Source organism: Ips typographus, linkage group LG4, assembly GCF_016097725.1.
Source record: "Ips typographus isolate SLU linkage group LG4, UJ_Ityp_2.0, whole genome shotgun sequence".
Taxonomy (NCBI): Eukaryota; Metazoa; Arthropoda; class Insecta; order Coleoptera; family Curculionidae; genus Ips; species Ips typographus.
Genome location: NC_138425.1, coordinates 8978414 through 9002789, shown reverse-complemented (window position 1 = coordinate 9002789; position 24376 = coordinate 8978414). Strand labels below are relative to the sequence as shown.

At 33.4% G+C, this 24376-nt stretch overlaps 7 protein-coding genes across 12 annotated transcripts in view; 4 read left to right on the top strand and 3 right to left on the bottom strand.

Annotated features, from left to right (window-relative positions):
* The window catches only part of LOC145727638 (uncharacterized), a 29477-nt gene extending 25595 nt beyond the window's left edge, over window positions 1-3882 (bottom strand). The window contains exons 1-3 of the mRNA XM_081977336.1: window positions 3729-3882; window positions 3251-3455; window positions 1848-1905 (exon numbers count right to left, since the gene is read on the bottom strand). Of these exons, the coding sequence (XP_081833462.1) occupies window positions 1848-1905; window positions 3251-3439 (247 nt within the window). The 5' untranslated portion in view covers window positions 3440-3455; window positions 3729-3882. The remainder of the gene's footprint in view (window positions 1-1847; window positions 1906-3250; window positions 3456-3728) is intronic.
* A 2353-nt stretch (window positions 3883-6235) lies between these two features.
* On the top strand, window positions 6236-8423 carry LOC145727776 (uncharacterized). Its single transcript, XM_081977599.1, has 4 exons — window positions 6236-6409; window positions 6464-6612; window positions 7748-8001; window positions 8054-8423. Exons 1-4 carry the CDS (start codon window positions 6236-6238, stop codon window positions 8305-8307), a joined length of 831 nt encoding a protein of 276 aa, XP_081833725.1. The 3' UTR covers window positions 8308-8423.
* Window positions 8299-10841, top strand: LOC145728016 (putative glutamate receptor). Of its 2 annotated transcripts, XM_081977942.1 has the most exons (7): window positions 8299-8456; window positions 8514-8682; window positions 8737-8956; window positions 9130-9232; window positions 9286-9415; window positions 9471-9698; window positions 9751-10841. In XM_081977942.1, exons 1-7 carry the CDS (start codon window positions 8363-8365, stop codon window positions 10187-10189), a joined length of 1383 nt encoding a protein of 460 aa, XP_081834068.1. In that variant the 5' UTR covers window positions 8299-8362; the 3' UTR covers window positions 10190-10841. The 2 variants fall into 2 exon arrangements, with proteins under 2 accessions (XP_081834068.1, XP_081834067.1); XM_081977941.1 differs by having other exon boundaries at window positions 8300-8682; window positions 9751-10797.
* Window positions 10753-11491, top strand: LOC145728032 (transcription elongation factor 1 homolog). Its single transcript, XM_081977961.1, has 2 exons — window positions 10753-10868; window positions 11165-11491. Exons 1-2 carry the CDS (start codon window positions 10753-10755, stop codon window positions 11295-11297), a joined length of 249 nt encoding a protein of 82 aa, XP_081834087.1. The 3' UTR covers window positions 11298-11491.
* LOC145728009 (huntingtin-interacting protein 1-like) lies at window positions 11483-21938 on the bottom strand. Of its 4 annotated transcripts, XM_081977923.1 has the most exons (22): window positions 19873-19894; window positions 19655-19781; window positions 19423-19596; window positions 18127-18251; window positions 17582-17693; window positions 17344-17528; window positions 17222-17283; window positions 17082-17168; window positions 16840-17027; window positions 16417-16658; window positions 16183-16361; window positions 15912-15994; window positions 15697-15858; window positions 15487-15637; window positions 15051-15203; window positions 14842-14997; window positions 14625-14788; window positions 14494-14574; window positions 12986-13138; window positions 12832-12932; window positions 12547-12776; window positions 11483-12494 (listed from the first exon to the last, which is right to left on the bottom strand). In XM_081977923.1, the coding sequence occupies exons 3-22, from the start codon at window positions 19459-19461 to the stop codon at window positions 12331-12333; spliced, it is 2817 nt and encodes a 938-aa protein (XP_081834049.1). In that variant the 5' UTR covers window positions 19462-19596; window positions 19655-19781; window positions 19873-19894; the 3' UTR covers window positions 11483-12330. The 4 variants fall into 4 exon arrangements, with proteins under 4 accessions (XP_081834049.1, XP_081834050.1, XP_081834052.1 ...); XM_081977924.1 differs by lacking the exons at window positions 19655-19781; window positions 19873-19894 and adding an exon at window positions 21712-21901; XM_081977926.1 differs by lacking the exon at window positions 19655-19781 and having other exon boundaries at window positions 19873-19999.
* An 88-nt stretch (window positions 21939-22026) lies between these two features.
* LOC145728030 (RWD domain-containing protein 4) lies at window positions 22027-23219 on the top strand. Of its 2 annotated transcripts, none has more exons than XM_081977960.1 (5): window positions 22027-22045; window positions 22422-22558; window positions 22613-22722; window positions 22774-23028; window positions 23079-23219. In XM_081977960.1, the coding sequence occupies exons 2-5, from the start codon at window positions 22451-22453 to the stop codon at window positions 23176-23178; spliced, it is 573 nt and encodes a 190-aa protein (XP_081834086.1). In that variant the 5' UTR covers window positions 22027-22045; window positions 22422-22450; the 3' UTR covers window positions 23179-23219. The 2 variants fall into 2 exon arrangements, with proteins under 2 accessions (XP_081834086.1, XP_081834085.1); XM_081977959.1 differs by lacking the exon at window positions 22027-22045 and adding an exon at window positions 22172-22314.
* On the bottom strand, window positions 23171-24207 carry Psf2 (DNA replication complex GINS protein PSF2-like protein). Its single transcript, XM_081977958.1, has 4 exons — window positions 24056-24207; window positions 23719-24007; window positions 23394-23664; window positions 23171-23339 (listed from the first exon to the last, which is right to left on the bottom strand). The coding sequence occupies exons 2-4, from the start codon at window positions 23961-23963 to the stop codon at window positions 23259-23261; spliced, it is 597 nt and encodes a 198-aa protein (XP_081834084.1). The 5' UTR covers window positions 23964-24007; window positions 24056-24207; the 3' UTR covers window positions 23171-23258.
* Window positions 24208-24376: the final 169 nt, after the last annotated feature.

The following is a 24376-nucleotide window of genomic DNA, read 5'->3' as shown; positions in this document are numbered from 1 at the left end:
CTTCATTTATCTTGTTTCATCGCTGCAGACGACAACGACAAGACTAGTTTGAATTTTAAATGTAATTAAGAAAATTAAATTAACATTACCTTGATAATGGAACTGAGTTTTCATAAAAGTTAGTAGTTCAGGGTGAAAAGTGTTAACACAAAAAAAATCAAAAATTGTGTTCGGTAAAAACTGCTAACTTCTGTGTGCACTGACAAATTGCCATCGATTAGATCAATCCAATGCATTTTGGTAAATCCGTCCGTTTTTGCACTTAACTTAATCGATGGTAAACGTTTCCTTCTTAGGTAAGTCTGTACCAGAGTTAGAAAAAATATCATTAAATTACACTATAAGAATTAATTCTATTTTTCTTAACTTAATAATGATCATGCCTAAAAGTGATAATTTTTCAAGTTTTTAACGGAAGCATTTGCGTAAATCTTTGCACAGTAGGTAGTTTGTGATTGTCAAAATTGAAAACTTACCATAAGCACAAAGCAAACTTCACAAACAAGTAGTTTTGTGTTAATATATCAACGTAAAAAACTTTCTCTTGGTTTGCTTTCGTTTGACATTCTTTGACAAAACATAGCGTACAATTTCCCAACAGATTGTGGCATTTTCCCATTCAAACAATAACGAATTCAAGAACGGCAGTTTAATTAATGAGACGCGGGCGTAAATCAAACAATAGAGTGAAATTTGAAATAAATAAACGAGTTAGATTGTTTAGTTTACCGAAAATTGTAACCGTTCTTGCCGACTGAAACTGGAAAGGTCAAATGCATTATTCGTCTTGTCTCTAAATTCGTATCCATTTCGTTGATAACTGTTGGAAGGGAAAAAACAATTCAACGGATTTCCGACTAAATTGACGGCTAAATTGAAAGCTTTCATGAAATATTTATCCTAGTACTGTCGGTAAATTTAGCCATGGAAATCGGATAATTCGGATTTAGGTCATTTTCGTTATCCAAACGTTTATTCTGTTGATGCAAAAAGTGCTTGAGGCTCTTCCTTCCTACAAACAAATATATTAACTAGAAACCATTACAAGCATACAGTTTGAATAAATTCATATTAAGATAAATCTGCCTCTTGGAGAACAAGAAAGAACAAAGCATTTCACCAATTAGTAGGATTTTCAGGAAATACCCGAACAAGAACTAGTGTAAATCCAGACAGTAAACCCTGTTAATTGAATCCATTTCTCAAGATTTTTTTGTACATCAACGTTAATTAAATCTTTTAAATGTTTGAATGGAGGAACAACAATTTTGTAGAAACAAAGTGGGGATATTGACCTCTTGCATTGTCAACCTAACAAAACTTATGCAAATATATGCTAAAACATACAAAAAAAGTAAACTTTCCATGGAAAAAAAATAGAAACCAACGAGACCGAATATAAACTGCTAGAGAAAAAAGGTTGTCTTCCAGAAATTTATTCCAGTTCATTCAGTTTTCATCTATAAATCAACCCTTTCTTGTCATATTTTTTTAGGAGTTGCTGTATTGCCCTAGTGCGAACTCTTTTGGGGATTACCCATCTATTTACCTCTAATAAAAACCGGTTAAGAGCTGTTTTCAAAAAATTGGGGTAGCAGTTTGTCTCTATTGATATAACTGAAGAAAGTTTCGGGAAAACTTTTGCCTGACATTAAATTAAAGAATTATTCAGCCTACAGGCGCTAGTAGATAAGAATAACTTAAAGAAAGTTTTCATAAAACTTTGTGTTTTGTTCAGGAAAATGTTTTCTATAAAATTTTACGTTCTTTTTATCAAACCTCAAACTTATTATATCTGATCAGGGTTTGTTATAACTAATAAATATGGTAAAATATAATACACTCACCCTTTTCCGTGCATTTGGATACGCAGTCTCGAACAAAGGTCCCCTCGGTCATATATTTCTACGAAACAAAAGAAACTTGTTAACCAAAAAAAAGTGTAAAAAGCAATAAAACTAGCTAATTTCCCAGGCTTTGCCGCGAGTTTGCTACTAGTAACACTTATCCGCAAAAGTGGAGATAAAAAGGAAGGAGAACAATAAACTAAAATTACTTCACAAATTACGTCACAACGACAAAAGACTAAATTTGGTGGGACAAGAAATATTAGCACGGAATCTTTAAGAAATCCCATTCGAAAAGTAATTGTATTGCCGCTTGCAGGCCTCTTTAACAAGTTTAATTGAGTCGGTGGAGCGACAAATTGCCGCTCTCTTGCTACTCTTTTGCTTAATAAGCATCTCGCTATAAGGAGATAGTTTCTACATTTTTTCCATTGAAATTTATGTTTATTTCTTTTATTTAAATTATTTATCATAATTACTCAAAAAAGTCTCAGTACCCTCTTACTTATATGCAGGATGGTCTTGTTTAATCTTGTTCAATCTTGTTTACCAAGACAAGCGAAAATTACAACTGTTTTAGGTACTGCAAATGTCAAATTTTACATCACCAATGGTGAATATCTCAGAAACGGATTTAAATTATTGGTATATAACGTTATACATGAAATCTGTCTAAAGTTTGTAGTAGAATTCAAAAGAGAAACAGTCCTTAAGGTTTCATTTAAATTAGGCGAGTTGATATCTACTTCCGGTATTACCACCATTTTGAAAATATCTTAGATAAACCACTTTCATCGTCTTTCTTGGTTCTTGGTGGAGCACCCTGTATACATATGAATATACTAACTACCAGGTAATCTCAATTTTTTAAGAGTTTTAAAAAAGCAGTTAGTCTGAAAACATCATAGAAATACAAATTTGATAATCTTTTAACTTTTGACTTTTTTTGACAATTTAGTTAATAATTTTGGTATCAATTTAATTTGTTTATAGTTGTGTTTGACTAAATCGTTTACATTTAGTTAACGCCTTGCTAAACATACAGATTAAAATTGGTTGTTCCAGTTTTGTGCTTTCGTTTTGGTTTTCCTCGTTTCTATAAACGGATTTACACCGGATTTTCATTAGCCTAAAATCCGGGTTTTCAGGTTTACTCTTTTTTTTCCCGGTCCGCGAAAACAGGCACTTTTTTAATTACAACAACGCTTTCTTACTAATTATTTGCAGGATCACAATTCTTTATTAAGTATTTAAAATATGTCAACGATGTGGGAACATCAAACTAATTTCAAAGTGCTCAAGGACTAATCCGTTCAAACACACTCACATTGCCTTAGGCACCAGTTTTGAAACTGATATTGTGTATGACAGGATTAACTAAACAAACTAAAAATTATACTTACGATGCAAAATTTAGCTTCACTGTCAGGACAATGGATCAATTTACTGCTATTGTCATTTAAGCAGGGCGTGATAGATCCCACACCATCACTGTATTCGCCACACTGAAAACACTGAAGAGCCGCAGTCCCAAGCAAACAGACCGAAACCGCACACCAAAAAATCAAAAATTTCAAAGTGGTTACAGCCATTTTTTGGTTTTTTGTCCTGCAGAACAAATTATTTAAATGAAACCGTGATAACTTGGTAGGGTATGGAAAAATTATGAATGGGGGGCACAAACCCTTGGATATTATACAAAAAAAAAATGTGTAAAAATGGGGAGTGTTCCAATTTATGTAGGGGACGTGTGATGTATGTTTTAGTAGGGGGTGAACGTATAACACCCTTGCTAAATACTTTTTTCCAGAATTCTCCCCTGCCGTATTTTGGAAAACAATTATTTTGTAACTTTTTTCGATGCAGTGCCTACTAACTTACCACGGCCCTCAAAAAGCTACACCCATCATTTTATGATGGTAAAAAAAATTAAATCCGATCCTGTACTTTAGCGCGATTTTCGGAAAGTTTTCGTTGAATCAGCGCTTGTAGCGGAGATGACGGTCGAAAAGCGACTAAACCGAAAGTTTGCCAGTTGCGAAATTTTCCGGTTGGGCCAAGGCTAGGGCGGAAAATGGCGATATGTGCCAAAAGGGCCAAGTGAGATGAATCGTTTGACTGGCTAATTCCTACCTTTTTGATTTTTTGTCATCCCGCTGAATGGTAATTTGGACGCAAATTGTTTTAAACTTGCTAACAAAAAGTTAATGGAGATTTTAGAGTTTTGTTCGTAGCATTTCAATCCGATTCAGATTCAGGCTGTATTTGATTGTTAAGATTTAAACGGAAGATTTAAAGAAATGTAAGACCATACTGACAAGAATAAGAAAAAGACACAATACAAAAATGTAACAAAAAAATTCAAAAGGATTGCAAACATGTCCAATGCAAGAGTTTTAAACTAAACTTAGCCAATGTTGCAAAAACGGACATTAAAAACCTTCTCATCATCAGCCTAAAATGTCACTTTTAATGGCGGCGTTAGCGGTTTTCGTTTTATACACAAACGTATGCAGATGCAGTAAGAAATATGTATTTTTTTTATTATTTCGTGTAGTTGATTGCAAGTTGTGAGTGAAAAATCAAAGAAAGGTTCATTCCTGATCCAGATATGTATAGATAGAGCTTTTTATACACAATCAAGTCCAGCCTAATCAAATTGGTTAGAACATTTGTCCTGGAAAGTACAACACACAGCAAACTAGTTTAAACACTGTTCAGTGTAAGAAAATCTGTAAATCCTTGAAACTAGATAAGCAAAATTGGTAAATGGTTCTTATGTTATTACCAAGAACATGCATTCAAAATTATTTTTGTTGCTCTCACAATGAAGGATGCTTTAAAATAAAACTCACAGACCTGCGCATGTAACCAGTACCTAATAAGTTTACTGTACTAGAAAGCAGTTGTATCTACCATTGAGTATAGTGTTGGAGTAAAATCATCCCACTTGAAAGTGTTCCACCACTGTTGTTAGATCCGGTTCTTTGTAAAGTAAAAAACTGACACGGTTGGGCGTTTTCCTGAATTGCTGTTACAATGTGGCTTGAAAAACTTATAAACGGCAGCAAACAAAAATAACTTATGCAAATAACCTCAAGTCTTGAGATTGAAAATTAGCTAAAATGACTGCAAATGCTCCAATTTTCACGAAAATAAAAATTGACTAGTATGACTGGAAATATCGCCTTTATTTAACGTTTTGACTTTAATAGTAAATTCCGCAAGTAAGTTAAAATGCTTTTTGATTATGAACAATTATGCTTATGTCACCATTATTTGGCAAATTATAAATTTTTTGGGTTACTGGGTATACAGCTTGAACCAAAACTGAAGCAAGTTTATAAATTATTTATTCAACTTAACCAAAGTAGATTTGCGAGTTGTTTAAGTCAAAAGAGAAAAGTTTTTGAAGTTTACCTAAGCTGACGACGACCTGAAAAGGCCCCAAAGTAAATTAACTTTCTTTTCACGGAATTTAAGTTTGTATATATGCTTCACTCTGAAACAAAGCCACAAATCGTATAATCAATAGTTACTTCCACAATAGAGGATTATTGTTTATTCAACCAATTTTTGTATTTGTTATGTTCTCATTACGCACGCAGAGCGCTATATCGCATTGTTTGGGCAACAATACGCACACCGAAAGAAAAACGCGAAGAAATTAATAGCTTCTCTGCTGGTTATAAATACATCACTTTCGTCAGGAAAAGCGTATAGACCTACCACCGTGACCTACAATTTTCCAGAGTATTATGTTTTCATTGCGGAAAATAAAAATAAATAAGGTTTAGTTTAGTTTAGTAAAAATGAAATTCTTTTATTCAGGTGCAAACATTGATGCCTCCTCATAGCTTTTGTCTCTGAGAAAGTTTAAAAACAAGCACATTCTTGTCCAGGAAGTGCAAAATTACAAATCTATCCTGACTGGTCGAACATAGAATTAGTTAACCTCTTGAGGATCTGTGATTAGTCAGGAAATTGAGTTTACATTATTCAGGTGAAGTAACGTGAAATAGACGTTTCAACCCTTATTATTTAACGAGGTTAATTATTTGAAGGAGCTTTTACAACCTAAAAGCCTTCAGGGAATTCACTCTAAGAAAACTGTGCTTTAAAATGAACCACAACCTTTTTTACTGCAGTATTATTTTGGTGTTACCATGCTTTACACTTGAAACGTAAGTCTTAAAATCCTATTAATGATTGAATCCTCATCAGTATTGCATTTATGCAACTAAAGGATTTTGAATAGGAGCAGCGCAGGGAAATCCCACTCCTATTCATTATTATCAATTCATGTAAATTTTATGAAAATCCCACAAAACGTGAATTAAATTTTATTAAGACTGGGATTATTTTACAGGCGTATAAAACAGGAGATCATGGCATCTCTGACGGAAAATAAGGAAGATTCTTTCGGGATTCTACTGCAGGAAATCATCGTAAAATCTGTGCGATCATACAAGTGTTTAGCAATTCTGAGCGACCCGTTGTATTTGCCACTTTTTCAACAATCTTGGTTTCAGGTGTTTCATGATTACGTTTCTTACATTTTGGTAACTATATTGCAAAGTCAAAAATTGGCTGCGTAATTAAAAGTTAAATTCCAGGTGAGTGTGAATGAGTCTGAAGATCTTTTAGCACCAAACAACGACACTCAAGAGTCGTTGCTTTTGGCTAAGAACAATGGATGTCAAATGTACATTATTTTGATATCGAACGGATTCCAAATGGGTAGATTCCTCAAGTTTGGAGATCGGTAAAAAAAGTCAAATTTAACAAATATTGAAGATTGCAAAAGTGCAAAAAAAATCTACTTTTTTTAAAATAAGACACTATGCTAGAGGCTTATAACCACTCAAACCTCTTTAAAACTGCCAGAGACGTCTACAAGGGTTATAAAATCTTCCAAGAACTTGCTAAAGTTCCAAAAGCTTCAGAATCAACTGGTAAATGCCAGAACTCTCCAAATACTAGTGCAATCTGGCCAAAAATTGTCTGAGTGCCCTAAACTTTCCACAAACTTGTTTAAATTATCAGAAATTCTAGAATCAACTTGGAAATATCAAAAGCTTCTCAATACTATAGAAAACCTCCCAATGCTCTTTGAAAACTGCCACAATTTTCTTGGAATTGCCAGAGACTTCAAAATACTACTGAAAACCTCGCAAATATGGTCTACAAAAGTCCTAAATCTTTGAAAAACTTGTTAATATTGCCAGAAACCTCTAGAATCATCTTGGAAATGCCAGAAGCTTTTTAATACCATAGAAAACTTCCCAAAGCTCTCTTAAAACTGTCAGAGACCTCTACAAGTATTCTAATGCTTCCAAGAATATGCCAGAGGTCTCTGAATATTTCTGTATGCCTCCCGAAAATTGTCTGAAGCCTCTAAAAGTGTCCTAAAAACCTCTAAATGTCAGTTTTATAAAGGTCCCAAACGTTCCTAGAATTTGCTAAAATTACCAGATGTCAGAGGCCTCTATAAGTGTTCTAATGCTTCTAAGAATTTGTTAAAATTGCCAGAAGCCTCTAAAGTTATCTTGAAAATGCCAGAGACCTCTAAATATTACTGAATACTTCCCAAAAATTATCTAAAGCTCCTATACAAGTCTCTACAAGTGTCCTAAACTTGCTAAAATTCCTAAAATTGTCGGAAGCCTCTAAAATTTTCATGGAAATGTCAGAGGCCTCTAAGTTCTACTGAAAACCTCCTAAAAATTATCTTCAACTTGTCAACATTGTCAGAAATCTCTAGAATCATCAAGAAAATGACTCTTAATACCCATACAAGTTATAAGCTCACTATGTATTTTTTTAAATTGTCACGTTTTCAACCAAATAACTACATTCTATCTTAATATTATATTATAGCAGCATGTATTGTGTTGCAGATATCGTGTACTTAACACCAGATCCAAATACGTTATGCTGTTTGATAACAGACTGTTCGAGAAACCATTGCATTATCTATGGAAAAGGATTATCAATGTGGTTTTTATTAAAAAATACGTTAGCAAAAAAACCGCAAACATGCAAAGCAAAACTGATTGGTTTGAGTTGACTACAGTACCTTTCCCAATCAATTTTGGGGATGTTTTGATTCCCAGAAGATTGGACATATGGGCGCAGCTTAAGTTTAGAAAAAGTAATTGAAGCTGAGGTTTTTTAAAATCGCAATTTAATAAACACTCTTTTAGGTGTTGATTTATTCAAAGACAAAACCGCAGATTTACGGAATGAAACATTACGAATTGCAACTTTTGCTCATGTGCCAGGAACAGTGAAGACCAACCAATCGGTTTCCAATAAAATAAGAGCCAATATAATGCTCAGCAACGCCACTGAGTTATTTTCCGGCTTGGAAATTGAAGCAAGTATAGAAAAAAGATTTTTATTAAATAATTTTCGATTATATTCTGATAGTGATTTTCTATCACCATCAACTAAATAATTTGCAGTTACTTATTGTAGTTTTGGAAAAGATTTTAGATACGTTATCCAAAGTAATGAATTTCCATTGCGAATTATATGAACCGGATAGGGCAGATACAGAACTATGGGGCCGAAAACAATACGGAGGTGTATTTACCGGTCTCTTGGGTAAAGTTCAGTTTCAAACAAAATGCTTAAAAGTCATAATTTGCTTTACATTTTTAGGAGAGTTGTTTACTTCAAAAGCAGATATGGCTTTAGGAGACTTGTACTATATCCCTTTTATTTTAGACGTTATGGATTTGAGTATACCTTATAACACCGAATGTTTAACGTTTCTGACTCCAGAATCGTTAACGGATATATCTTGGAAAACTTTAGTGTTGCCTTTTTCGTAAGAATAGTCGTACTTAGTTCAAGAGATTTTGTTGACACTTTGATTATACAGGCCAATTATGTGGGCCTGTGTGTTGATATGTCTGCTCATTTCGAGCTTAGGTTTTCATTTATTATCCAAGTTTCACGTGTGTACCTCAAAAATCAAGGAAGAATCGAAGAGAGCAAAAGCAAACGCAATTAATGAAAGCAATAAAAGAAGAATGTTGAATATGTCGCTTTATTCACAAATGACTAAATTGGACTTTAATATGAAGTACTCCATTTTGAAGGTGATACAAATTTTTAATAGGCAGTCCTTAATTTACAACTTTGCCAAAGGGTCCACAACCGCAAAGTTTTAATTGCCACTATAAAGTTACCACTTCAAAGTGTTATCAGTTGTTCCGTTAAATAATAAACTAGTAGCATTACCACTAACCTATCAAGCAAATTTATTTATTAGGATCAATATAGACGACCTAAAGGCACTGGGGATCCAGAGGGTTTATACCAATTTTCAGAACCTGGAAACAGCGTTTTGTACACTTACAGTATGCTCTTATTAGGTATAATCTGTTCTTGCAAAACATCCAAATTCTCATGACATTTATACCTATAGTTTCATTGCCCAAACTACCCACTGGCTGGTCTTTGCGTATGCTAACTGGATCGTACTGGTTGTACTGCCTTTTGGTTGCAGTCGCATATAGAGCAAGCATGACAGCGATTTTATCCAAACCAACACCACGGTAACCCAAAATCCTTTTTATACTGTTGCTAATGTAGTAATCGTGAAATTTTTAGAGTCACCATCGATTCATTACAAGAACTGATAGAAAGCAAGTTGACTTACGGGGGTTGGGGTGAAATTAACACAGAATTTTTCAAGTCATCATCCGACGAACTCATCCATAAAATGATATGGAACTTTGAGATTGTTACCAGCTCTGAAGGAGCTGTCGATAGAGTAATCGAGGGCAACTTTGCATTCTACGAGAATATTTACTTTCTTAAAGAAGCCATAGTAAAACAGTAAGTTTTGCTGAAATTACTTTTAGATAATAAGATGTGTATTTCAATTAAGGCATCAACAAACAAGTAAAAATCTCACGGATAGAGAATCTGCTTTAAATGATCATCAAACCAACAGCAATAGAAACTTACACATTATGAAAGACTGTATCATAAATATGCCAGTATCAATAGGTCTTCAAAAAAATTCACCAATCAAACCCAGGGTAGACAAATTGATTAGGAAAGTGCTGGAAGCAGGATTGGTCAATAAGTGGATGAACGATGTAATGCGGAAAATATTAACTGAAGGCACTCAAGAAAAGACGGAAGGACAAAAAGCTTTAATGAGCTTAAATAAAATGTATGGTGCCTTGGTGGTGCTGGCGATAGGGTACATTTTGGGATTGGTCGCCCTTGTTGGGGAGCTTTACTATTATAAGCACATTGAGGCTATGAAACCTGGATTTAATCGATACTCAAAAATGGTCCATGTTGTGAAAAAGCCTTAGTTCGTCGTTTGAAATCCACAGAACATAACAATAGTTATTATGTTCTAAAATTAAATTAATAAGCCTTTTACATTTTACATGTCTCCCTTAGTAATTTATACTTTATAGCTTTATGGTTTTCATAGGTTTCCTAGTAAAAACGGAACATAGGCAACTGTCAATACTATCACAATCCTTTACAAGAACGTTGCCAAGGTTATATAGAAATCTAAGAACTATGCATTGATAGAAATTAAATTAAAATAAACTCAGTAAACTTTGACCATTTCACTTTCACAATACTACAAAGTAATCTCAATCAATAAAAGTCATCTACCTAAGAAAAACCTATCTATAGTTTTGTAAACATATCCAGCTTTAGCATTTTGGACTTTATAGTAAACGAGTTGGCAACTCTGTATAGACCACATAACTGACAAGTGACAATTGAATTGATTTATTATTTGATCAAAACAATAAACACAGATTTGTTGAAAAAAGTAAATTTTACCATTTTACAAAAGTTCGTTACTCGTGCTTACATTACTGGCGTGATTTACACATTACAAGGTTAAAAGCAGAAAATGGGACGAAGGAAATCCAAAAGGAAGCCACCACCGAAAAGAAAAGCAATTGAACCCCTGGATATTCTATTCAATTGCCCCTTCTGTAATCACGAAAAAAGTTGTGATGTTAAAATGTAAGTATCTCTTGATTCTATGGTATATTTTAGTTTTTTTCCATTATTTTAGGTGTTTTTTATTTATTTGGTCAGGTGTTATTTAAGGGGCTTGAGAAGTATTTTATTCAATAACAAGAAAAATAATTAACACCTGAAAAACTTGGTGTTGCAAACTTTGTTTAACCCTATTGTTTTCAAGTTTTGCAAAAACCATTATAGTCCCCTTTAATTTTTCACACCCTGTATATTTGTTGTTAGTCCTATTTTGCAAACACCTAGTTCAGTATCAATAAACTAATTATTTATTTTTGCAGGGATAAAGGAAGAAGTACTGCTCGGATTATATGCAGAGTCTGTTTAGAAGACTTTCAAACTACTATAAATTTCCTATCTGAACCTGTAGATGTGTATAATGACTGGATAGATGCCTGTGAACAGGCTAACTAATTTCAAACCAATTTTAAGGGCACTAAACTAAATTTAGCATGTTTAAGTTAAAATGTTTGTGACAGTAGCTTACTGTTAAGCTAATTTTAGACAGTAAACCATTTTAATATTGTAGAAGTACAAACTTTACTGTATACTAATGTTTTAATGATATGGGAACCAGGTGCAAATTAAAATGCAGTGTGTTTGGTTAACATTTATTTAACTTGGGAGTTTGACCCAAAATAATGTGTAAAGTATGTTTCTAAAATGGTTTACCATGGTAAAAGAAACTACAAGCATGTTATAAGGGAATACAATAATACCTCACAAAAACTACAAGCTAAAACCATTGGGAAGTTTTATAATTTGGCTTAGTAGTGATTTTGAAACAGTAAATCAATTTCCTCTTATCCACTTGTCAAAATACCACCAACCAATATGCAGGTGTTAATAAATATTAGTTGCATGTTTGAAAAATATGCCAAAAATTGGATGACATTATGCTACAATATTTGAATGTGACATTTGCTTTTTTGTTGCATAATCATATTTTTGTTTCTTTTTCTGCATATGAAATCAAAGAGAACTATTGCAAAACATTGCTCTGGTATGAAACTTTCACAATTGAATGCGTTGCCTTAATTTGGCCACAAAGTAAAATGTAAATGGTACAGTATTGGTAAACAGTAACTTTTCTTCACCTTATTTCGGAACTTTTGACTATTTTTTCTGTAACAACATGAATACAATATTACTTTGAATAAATATATATGTATATATAAACAATGACAACTGGACAATGCCCAAAAAGAAAACCACCAAAATTGATGACAAAGTATAAAAATAAATAACAAGCACTGGGGTATAGACAAAGTAAAAAAAAATTAAGGCGGGTTTAAAGCTTATGTACCCGATAAAAAGCGAAATATAAACATTATGGCAAGTCAACTAAACTACGCAGTCGATTCCTTTCGGAGCATTGTTGCAGCCAAAAATTCCACTACAGACAAATGTAACATTTCTTTTTGTTGTAGTACATTGACGGTTCAGGTCAAGTCTCGTTTTCCCCAGCCAATTGGTAATGATGCCTACGCAAACTAGATAACTTTAATCTTTCTTGTTCCAACTCTTTTTCCAATTCTAAGACTCGCACTTGTGACTCCATTTCAAGCCGTTTGGCTTGATGTAAGGATAGATTTGATGTATCAAGTTCCTCTGAAAAAGTTTTTCCAAAGTTCCAACCACAGTTCAATAATTATAAACTCACCAGTTTCTTCAATCAGTTGACTGCAATCTTTTACGGTTGCTACCACAGTACCAGTGGCTGTGGTAACGCCTTTGGAAGCCTGAGTGAGTTGCTTCAAATTTTCACTTTTCCTGTCCGCCTTTACACGACTAGCCACCACTAACTGAGCAGTGGATGCTCCTATTTCTTGAGCGGCCACTATTAGTTGTTCGAGTTTACCGTTTGATACTACCACTTTATCGGCTGCAGTTCTAAAAATCGCACTCTTAATTAGTTGTTGAATCACACACACAACAGACACCTTACAGGAGAAATTGCGCAGCCACTGCAACTGCCTTGGCTGCTGAAATAAAACCATCAGTCCATTGATGATTGCGTTTGTAGAATTCTTTTGTGCTTGCAGTGCCCTAAAATTCAAATTCTACATACTTAAGTCTATTATGGAATGTCAAAAACCTACTCGGCCTTGTCCAACTATTTCCGCTTGTAATAATCGGGATTTTTTTACCAATATCCTAATGGCATGCATTAAACCAGTACAGGAATCCAAAATTTTACCGTTCACTTCTAGTTTAATACCCGAATCAGCAGCACGGGAATTGGTTAACATTTCCTGCAAAAGAAAATTGGAAGTACAGTCACATCAAGTTTATCACTAGAGTCCGGATTTCTAGAAATTTTGCTGTTTTTGTAAATAATAAAAGCAATCAATCATTTGACAGATTTTTTTCATGCTTTTTTGATTTTTTTTTTCTTTTTGTGCTTATTTTAGTTTTTTTTTTCTTATTTGGTCAAGTGTAAATGTAAATACGGATAACAATAAACACGGTTATGTGTAAGATAACTCCTTTGATAAAAGACGTAGGAGTTTTGACGTAATCTTATTGATTCTGTAACGTCGTACAGTGGAACATTCTAGGCCCTAAGTGGTCATAATGACTTTTGCTATATTGAGATATTGAAGGCTTCTGAGAGACAAAAACATACCAATTATCTGTTGCAAAATGAGTAAGTATCAATTTACAAATTTAAACTGACCAAAAAATATCTAAATGCTCCTGAAGAAGTCTAAAAAAAAATGTAAAAACATTCCAAAACACTATAGAAGCTCTAAAATGCCTTGTAGAAGCTTTTAGAACACTCTTAAGGCTTCCAAATGATCTTCACCTAGTCTAGAAGCTCTCAAAACATTTCAAGACTTGTGAAAGTTTTAAAATTCTTTAAGAGCAGTCCAAAACCTTCAATGCTTTTTAAACTCTCCAGAATCCTTGCAAATGCTCCTCAAAATACTACAGAAACTCCAAAATGCTTCTAAAGCAGTCGAAAGCCTTCCAAAAGCTTTTAGAACAATCTTGAAGCTCTAAAATATTTCAAGGCAGTCTAAAAGTTTCCTTATGCGTATAGAGCAGTTTAAAAGCTTTCAAAAGTTTCTAGAACCGTCTACAAAGATTGAAATGCCTTAAAAGCAGTCCAGAACCTTCAATGCTCCTAGAAGTAGTCTAAGCAGATTTTAAAACACTTCAAAATGCTCCTAAAGCAGTCGGAAGTCTTTCAAAACAGTCTAGAAGCTTTCAAACGCTTTTAGAACAGTCTAAAAGATTCCAAATGCTCTTCAACTACTCTAGAAGCTCCCAAAGGATTTCAAAACAGTCTAAAAGCTTCCAACAAATTCTAGAACCGTCTAAGAATTTCCCATTGACTCTAAAGCATTCCAGAAACTTTAATATGCTCTTTAAACTATCCAAAAACCTTCAAAGTTTCCTCAAGTAGTTCAAAAACATTTTCAGAACAGACTAAAATCTTCCGTATATTCGTATGCTTTGAACTCAAAAAAAGTAAAAAATTTGCATCTCTGAAAGAGTTTTGTGCTTTTCTAAAGCTTTTATACTTTTTTGAGAAAAATAATTTTGCTTTTTTTACGATTTTAGTACTTTTTAATCCGAACTCTATTTATCACTGTTTACTAACTTGAATTCTATTGGCGGCTTCTTCTATAGCTTTGTCCATCCTAGCCAACTCGTCCTCGAACAAATCTTCTAAGTTCTCAGCCTGCAATTTTCAAAATAACTTCCACTCACAATCCCATTGGAAAAAGTTACCTTGTTCCCTAACAATGACAAACTAATACCATCCCCTAACACGGCAACTTCTTCCAATTTCTCTAAAGCATCTTTAACAACTAGTTCAGTACTTTGGCTTTCTTTAATATGCTGAAGTATCCTTAAAATAAATTCACCCAGAACTTTACAAGTCTCGGCCATTTCTACAAAAACACCCACGTAAAATAATGATCAGCCCAAAAAGGTCACTAATTACTCTCTCCAAAAACGATATCGGGACTCGTATTACAAGTAGCCCTGCCTTGCATAATGTATACAGAGTGTCGATGCGCTATTTTATTCGATGTCGTTATTACCAATGCATAGTCGGTGTAAGTGAGTGAGGTACTCTCCAAAAGAACATCCCGGCAATCTGAACCGTTTACAAGAGTTAAATGAGAACTGTGCAGGAAACAATGTGCATACCTTTGGTCAAACTTCTCAAGTAGTCAGAACTGCAAGTTAAAGCAGTAATAGCGGGATTGTCCACTTCGTGTATAGCGTGCTTTACTACTTCCTCGTTGTTTTCGATTGATTTTCGAACGATGGTTCGTAGATTTTCTTGCATGTCCTGGTTTTCTGAATAACAAACTTTTTATTAAAGAAAGAATCTGAAAACTAGCAAAATTAGATTAAGTCCAGATTTCTAAAATCTTAAAACATTTACATCTGGACTAAGCTAATTTGATTGTTTTCATTCCTTCCATAAAAAATAATCCAAAGTGACAAAAGAGCAAAACCATAACAGTGAACAGTGCATATACCAATCTGCAAGATCAAATACTTTATCGTAACGCCTTGTGATTAATTACACACTTGTCACTTATAAACTTATTTGAGAACATTTACTGAAAAAAATTACCTTTTTCAATCTGTCGCTCAATTTCCATTAATTTAACCGACAACTCTTCTGACCTTTTCCTCAACTCCTCCTTTTCATCTATGACAGCGCGTAACTGTTGTGCAATGTCATCTTTTTCCCTGCATGCGTCTGCCACACTCTTCTTAAGAATCTGCATTAACCAATCGCAATAAATATCAACCCCGACCAAGTTTAGACAGCTCAGACTACCTCAGTTTCCATATTAAATAACTCTTTATCTTTTTGCAATGTGGACAACTCCTCTGACTTTTGCTTTTCCGCAAATTCTAATCGTTCCTTAGCCGCTTCCAGTTCGGCCATTTGGTCCAAAGACTTCAGTGCTCCCGATAATTTTTTTTCAACTTCGGCATTCTGTAAAAATGCACATTATTTCCCGGTAACTGGGACATGTTGGAAAAACCAACCTTTCGAAGTGCCTTGACGTGTTCGTCCCTCAGATTAACATAAATTGATTTGAGCTTTTCAAATTTATCGTGCAACTGTTTTTCTGAAATGTTTTAAAACACACATCAAACAATTTTAAAAACTTATTTCAGGAATGTTACCTCTCCCTACTCTAATTGAAAATTAAATAAATAACAAAAACACCTACATAAAAACTATATTTAAAAAGGGGTTAGTACATGCCACTTAAATGTTTAAATACACGATTTAAGTATCATTCATGCTTCTTACGTTCCGTATCCTGACTTTGGGCGTTGGCAAAGCTTTGACTTAACAATTCATCCTTGACTTGTTTCTCATGCTCCAACTCGGACTCTTTGGATAGTAGGTCTTGCTCGAGGGCCGCTATTTTGTTTTGTAAACTGGATATATCGTTTTGGTGTCTCGACATCAGTGAATTGATTTCTCCTCTAAAAATTTTAAACAATCAAACACTAAAACACTAGTGGTGGAAAAATTTCTTACCGTAATTTTTCACATTGCATTCGAAGGTATTCTCTTTCTTGGATAATTTCCTGATGAGCGGAAATGCTTAGTTGAACAGTGTTTTCTACGTGATGATTTGAAGCTTCAATTAAAGTATCGGTAGTGTCTATCAAGTTTTCTTCCTGAATAGGTTCTTCTTCGTGTTCCGGTTCCTGCGGTACCACCACGTCCTGCGTTACATAGTGCCGAAACTCGGACATTATCAAAAAGTTTGGCGGTACCTACAACATGTTCAGTCATTGCAACATTTGTGGTAACACCCAATAACAAGCAACCTTTCCATTGGTTCTTGCTAAATATTTGGAATTATCCACAATGAATAAAATGTAACAAATATAATGACAATGACATACAAAATTGATTTACAAGTAGTGCATTCGGATAATATAATTTTATACATACGTCAGGTAATGGTTTAACAGTGATGAGATCTTTGAAGTATTGAAGATTAATTGTATGCTCATAAAACTTCTTTAATGATCTGAACTGTTTCAAAAATCGTTCTCGATGTCCAGCCAAAACGTCAGGAGGCAGAGTTGCGTGCAGTTTGAAAAGCATTTTAACGCAATAATCATAAAGTTTAGATGCATCTGAAATATATTCTGACATTATAAGACGACTATAAGAAGTTGCAACTCAATTACCTTGAATGCAAGGAACCAAAGGGGCTAACCTACATTGCCCAGCACTCGTCATGGAGTTCGATCGCGCCATATTTAATGAACCGAACACTAAAATAATCACACTTAAATAATTCACAAAAAATCTTAAAGCACCACCTTACCTGCCTCTTGAAGTGCCAGAATGTGATCCAGATAATCAAACATTTCCACTGTCATATCAAAGCTATATAAATTAAGTACAGTTAGTTTTTCTAGTAAGTTCAATTACTAGCAGTAAACGTACTAGTTGTTTACGTCATTCCCTCCAATACTTTCAAGTTCCTCTGCGGAAACTCCCAAATGTCCGGGAAAACGAGGGTTTCTTTTGTGAAACTCTAGTTTGTTAATTAACAGAGACGTGTACAATCTGATCATTTTTCCATAACCTTCCTTTAAATGGCCCCACAGACGGCCGCATTCTTCTAAGTCCTGAAACCACTAATATGTTAAAGTGTTCATACTTTTAGTTGTTGTAACTGAACCTTTCTGTGTCTTTGACTGTCCACTAAGCATAACGGATGGCCTTCACGCAACACTTTATGGACTACGTGACACAGCTTCCAGGCTACAATTCTGTCTTCCATAATTGGTAGTCTGTAATTTGTTTGTTTCTGAAGCTTATAGTAATTTTGGTTTCATAGCTTTTTTTAGAAAACCCAAAAAATATTGTATTTTAAAAATGAATAAATAGGTGATTTGAGCTTATTATTTTCCTATGAATTTATTTTTATTTATTTTTAACCAATACAACAAAAAAATCAAAAGTTTAGTTTTTTAAAATGGAATAACTATGCTCCTAAGAAAACATCTTTCAATTTGATTATAGTTATATTTTCTATTCAAACTGTTAAAGATACAAATAATAACAATCACCAAAGGTGTTTTACAATTTTAACTTTAATCCGACTGAACCACAAATGTCAATTATAGCAATATTTTAGACTTTACCTTCGTTTGGTAGATGGTAATCTTTGATTTAATTGTAAGTTTAGCTTTTAGCTAAAATTGCAGCTATACAAATTCTTACCTGAGGGCGTAGGCCCAAAATATTTTGGCACTTTGCGTTTGAAATGTACCAATAATTGCCGATCGGACGTGTTTCTGCTTGACGGGACATTCTTGACCGTTAATCGCCTTCTGCAAGGCTTGTGACTGAAATAAACCCAATAATCAATTACAACTACAATCAACCTAAATCCTACTTTATGACAAACCAACTAAAACGGAAGAATCAACTTAAAACATGTAACAGAAAACTAAATGGGCACGTGTACAACAATAACAGTAATAATTAATGGTTTGGATCCCAACAAAACAAAAAAAAAAAACATAAATGAAATTATTCACGTATGAATCAACGTTTCTCGAGAATATAATGTAATGAACTTGACATTAAGGCTTGGGATGAATGCTAAACAGTAAGTGGGTTATTAGGAAACATACGGCGTGTATATTGTTCCAGGGTCACTATAATAATACCCATAGTAAGATATTAGGACAGTAATTCCGTTTGTTTTACAATAGTTGTGTAATGAACAAGAAAGCAACTAAAACAGTGCAACCAGTCACTTCCTACATAAGTATTGTCGCAAGTTATGTAGGATGCAAACGTATTTGCGTTAAATAAGCACACATCCGGAGATACCTAATGTACCAAGTTAGTCATAGAGGAAGCTCTGATTCCCAGCAGTATTGAAAGATGTAATAAAACGCAAAGTGAAACAAGTTCTACTGTTTATAACCTTGTACTATTGTATTTAGTATGGTGTGCCACTATAAAAACCTAATTAATTATTAAAACTTGATACCTATGCAACCAAGGAAAAATTTAATAGCTTAAGTATACAGTAAAGGAGGCCTACCGTTGTGCTTGGCATGGTAAAATATAATAACCAAAGATGGTCGTTTTGGAATTCAGTGAATGGGAATAATACAATTACTGAAATGGAACCATTAATGCATACACACCACTTACTGCATTACATTTTAAACTTGGAAATTATGTTTGACAATTCAACCATGCAGTGGTCTAGCAATAATACATTTAAAGACTTTGTTACATATGGCTGATGTAAATTTAGCAATAAAAAGTAAACTTAGATACATTGCTTAAATATAACCACCTTAAAATCAAGATCTTTTACAAGGACACATAACAATAAAATTATGTTTGAAATTTGAACCTTCTTCAGCACACTTTATAGCAATTTTGGTCCTAGGAAAATTTACAATCCTTCACACTCAAGTTAGTTAACAAACAGAACCAAATTACCACAGACATCACATAACCTGATCCCTGATACCAGCACAAAATGGTACTTACGTATTTTTCATAATCCCTCTCTGTATATTCCTTCGCCATAATAACAAAACCTAAATTATGTTAAATCTTCAGCAAAGGGTAGAACATGCAATTTAGGTTAGTCTCCCAAAATGCAAAGTATATTTGAGCAAAACAAAAATAAAAAAGCGTTCAGGAAATAAGTTGCATGCAGACCTGAAACACAAAATTAATATTAACTTGGAGTCTGGTTTCCTTACTTTGCGGACTCAACTAGGTTTTTGGATTTAATCTTTCCTATTATTATTAGTCTCTACAATAAACTATTGCAGTACCTAACATGGTGTGTGTATTTTAAAACAGGCTGAACGTTACTGATAACGATTCCTAGAGCGTATACACTATAATGGAGGTCAAATAATATCAGATTTTCAGACAACAGTAAGGTATGATAAACTTGAAACAGTAAAATGACATGTTGAGGTCTTTTACCTGTAAAAAGTGCAGTATAAACAGCAAAACAAGACTAAAAACAGTTCGTTTGAACTAATTAGCTCAACTTATCTTATCATTTATTTTGTAGTTGAAGATAGGAAATCGTTGAGTCAATATGATTATAATTGTTAGATTTTCATGAGGATTAATAGGTACTTGTTAGTAGATTACCGCAATAATTCGTCCTAACTTACACAGTTCACCAAAACCGTCTCACTTATGTGTGAATACAAATTACAATTTCCAGAACCTCAGTCAGTAAATTAATTAAACAAAAATAACATTCTTATCAGACAATACCACTTTATTTTACAAACTGGCTGTGACATTGAATTTTTAAAAATAATCAAATTCCCTGCCTAAATAATGAAGTACCTAGGTCTTTGACCTACTGCCTTTTAATATAAGCTTCCTTTCAATTAGAATGTGAATAGGTTGGAGCTCCCCTTGGAGCCAGGATGTAAACAGTTCCAAAATAAAATCAACTTTAAAATGGATGCAGACTCAAAAGAAAACGAGTTTATAGTCACTTAGGGGAGAGTGGAATGTGGATTTATCATTTGAAATCTGGGGCTTAAGTCTAAAAATAAATATTCTCTGGAATACATCTAAATATAAAAGGTTTTATTTACTGGTTAATTACAAACACAGATGTATGTTAAAAAAGCTTGGTAAATGTTTCAATTAATATCAGATGCTCATCAGTGTCCAATTTAGGTATAGAATATTGATAGCAGTATTACCAAATGTGTACAACAGTATAGTTTTATTTGATTGTAATTTTCTTAGTAATTGACCTAATAAGGTGTCAATGTAGTAGCAGTACTTTTACAGGAAAACCTCATGTAAACTCATATTGATTTATTACTTCAAATAATACTTTTCCTATGATGTTGCCTAAAAACTTCTTAAACATTTTAGAACAAAAAGTAAAAAGCAATTACCTTGGCAATTACACTCAGGATAACAGCAACACTATTAAGGTTTTTGACTTAATATTTTGTAACCACTTTGATTAACATTTGAACAAGGAAAGATAAATTCATAAATAAAAAACCACTGAGTAAATATTTAATAATTGAAAATATGGTATTTATTACTGATTAGGGATATTCTAACAAACAGTAGACAGTAAGTACTTTATAATAATGCACAAAATGATGTAGGGTTAAAATTGTGTTTTATTTTGGTATTTGCTTTATTTGGAAGTTAAAGCTTGGACTCAAATGATGACTCCCAAATAATGTCTAAATTGCCCTCACATGAATAAATATTAACAATCTAAAAGCTTAATTAACTTGATTAGTTTACTTCTGGTAGTTATTGATTCATTATTGTTATCTAATAAAAAAATGGAATATGATATGATAAGATTATTTTATGACTACAGAGAAGTTTAAATAGACAAGAAAACTGCAGTAGCAGAATAAAATAGTGTCAAGGTTGTGCGAATTGTTTTATGTTTTGTTTCCATCTGTAATCAGCTACAGTAATGTATCTGTAAAAAAATTGAGTACTTAGGTATTTAAATTAGTCTAGACATAAGGACTGATAAAGAGGAAGTAAAATACATCAAAGCAAAGAAGCAAAACATTAGCAAGGCAAATAATTGGTGACTCAGACTAATACATAAAAAAATCATTGTTACTACCATACAAATTAACTCCTAATCCTCTTATGATTCACTGAAACTAAATAAAACAACTTTCAGATTCTAGAAATAAATCATTCTTTTAACTAAAATGCTTTAAATAGTCAAAACTCAGGTACAAATTAAAACGACAGTATACCCAAATATTTAATAACAATTTTTTCAATAAACATAAACAAACGCACCTGTGCTTTTTCAAAATTTTCCCTCTCGATTTCCAGACTGGTTTTTCTTGGGTGCAACACTCGAGGTAAAGACAACGAAGTCATACCGGAAAAGCACTATATTTTATCACCAATTACTATATACCTATTGTAAATTTGGGTGTTTATTTATTAATGTAATTATTACGAACAGTGGGAAATAACAAAGACAACACCCGCACAACCATCATACAGGCTACAGACAGAACAGAATATGACCATATCTGACACTGACAGTTTCAAAAAACAGACAGGGGACCGGGACGGTGATGGGGATTGGGGAGAGAAATGTCAATGCTATCACTGCCATCTGCTGGTAAGGACGTGTAAAGCAAGCTGAAAGCATTCAATCAGATTCAATACTGAAATCAATTATTATTTTTTTACTAATTTTCTACAATAATAGAATTAAATTGTTTTGCGGATTATTTTAACAAAATTTTCTATTTCAAAAATTAATAATTAACTTGAATTGTTTGTTTATATTTTGGAGCGCCCTCTCTGATATAAGTTTAGTTTTAGTTTTACGTCTCCGTCTCTCTATAGCGTCCCTCTCACTTGGCCATGGTCACTGACTTTTTTTAGGTTAGAACTAAAAATTTATATTTTAAACAATGAAAAGTTAAATTGTAATTTGAAATTAGGACTTTTATTTATACTTAAACCCATAGATTAGCTTCCATTTTGTTTAGGTCGAAAATAAAATGAAATAACACTCAAAATGTCTGAAACATCTGCATTGCAAGAAGAGGAACGTGAGGTGCTTCTCTCCATTTATGAAGGGGATGAATGTTTTAAAAATATTAACTCAACCACTTTCCAGTATAAGGTAAGGAAATTCTTTGGTAAACCGAATCATTTGCACTAATTTGAATCCTTTCAGTATGGCATCAGTGATACCTTGAAGTCTTTTATATTAGAAATCAAATGGGGCACAAATTACCCTGAAGAGTTACCAGATATAAATATGGATTTATTTTACAATAAACATGTGTAAGTAAAGCAGTCTACATGGTGATATTTCACTTATTTTTTTTTCAATAGAGTTCAATCACTGAAACAAAAAGTAATTGATCTAGTCAAATCTGAGGCAGAGCAATATCTAGGGATGTCAATGACTTACTCACTATTTGAATTTTTAAAAGAAAAATTTGACAATTTAATTGAAGAACAACCAGAAGTTACTATAGATGGTGATGTAGAAAAACTCTGTATATCAGACCAGACTCCAACACAGGCGATTGCTAAAGAAAAGAAAGAACAATTGACTAAAGCACAAAAGAGAAGACAGTGGAATAAGTAATTGAGTGTTATATCATACTGCTGTGCATTATTGCTTTGAGTTTTAGGCTGGATGGAAAAGGAGAAAAACCAAGAGGCTGGGATTGGGTGGATTTAGTAAAACACTTGTCACAAACAGGTTCAAAAGAAGAAAATCCAGTCACTTAAAATATTTTGTATATTTTTACAATTTTTACAAAAATCCCATAAATTATTAATAAAAAATTGAGCTTTATTTTCACAACTGATTAACTAAGGAATGAGTTGGTACTGGTGGAGTGAGAAAATGTACTAGAACCTTGTGTTCTTCCAAAAAGCCCCTTCTTTGTCTAAAATCAACAAAAAGCATGGTAAACTATGTCAAAATCTGCTCAACCACTTACAGTTTTAATTCTGTAGATCTGATCTAAGGCATGAGGTAGAATAGGTCTAACTGAGTTAATTTCCATTAAAGTAAGATTATCTATAGCAGCATACATTGAGGAATTTTTAATCATAAAGTCCATTGACGACCTGAGCTTAGCCATCCTGATATCCCAAATATCTTTCAGGATTGTTCTAATTTCATCAGCCCTGGGAACATCATCTACAGCATTCCCAAGAACCAGTTTTCCCACCACCATATAATGCTCACTTGGCATTTTAACAAAAGTTCTACAACATTGACATACAAACATTTTAAAACAATAATTCCACAAATGCCTTTACTTGCTGTTCTTTTCCTCTTCTTTCAAATTGGAAAGAACCTCAACACTCAACCAGTCAGGAGGTATAATTTTGCATTGTTGTTGCTTCTTAAGATTTATGGCCATCCATAAGGGAACTCTAGTCGGTATACTTGCTCGGAAAGGCCCCACGTCGCCCCCAATTAAATAAATCGGTTTGCTGTTAAAAGAGGGGATGATTTCTATCATACACTTTTCACCCCAAAACTCTACTTCGTCAGGATCCATTTTTGGAATGTAATATTACTTAAATTGTATGAGAATCGCTTTAACTAAAAACTTAAATTAATATAATGCAGTTTTTAAATTATTATGTATACATTAATAATAATAATTTAAAATAAAAACATTTTAAACTGTTCAACTGACGTTCCTTTGTGTCCAGTTCCAGTTTGACAGGCTGTTACTGTCATTAGTTTTACTTCTTTAAAGAATAGCTTGGTCAGAAAATACTTTCGTAATGGTCCGAATATGTTCCTGTCTTTGTCTAACCTTAAACACATTGGCCGGAACAACAAAGATAAACACTGTCCTAGAGCAGCAAGAATATATTTATTTACTATTAATTACGTAGGGTACTCACTGTCAGCTGATTGGGTTTGGTGTTGTCCAATCCAATCCAAACATTCTTTACACAAGTT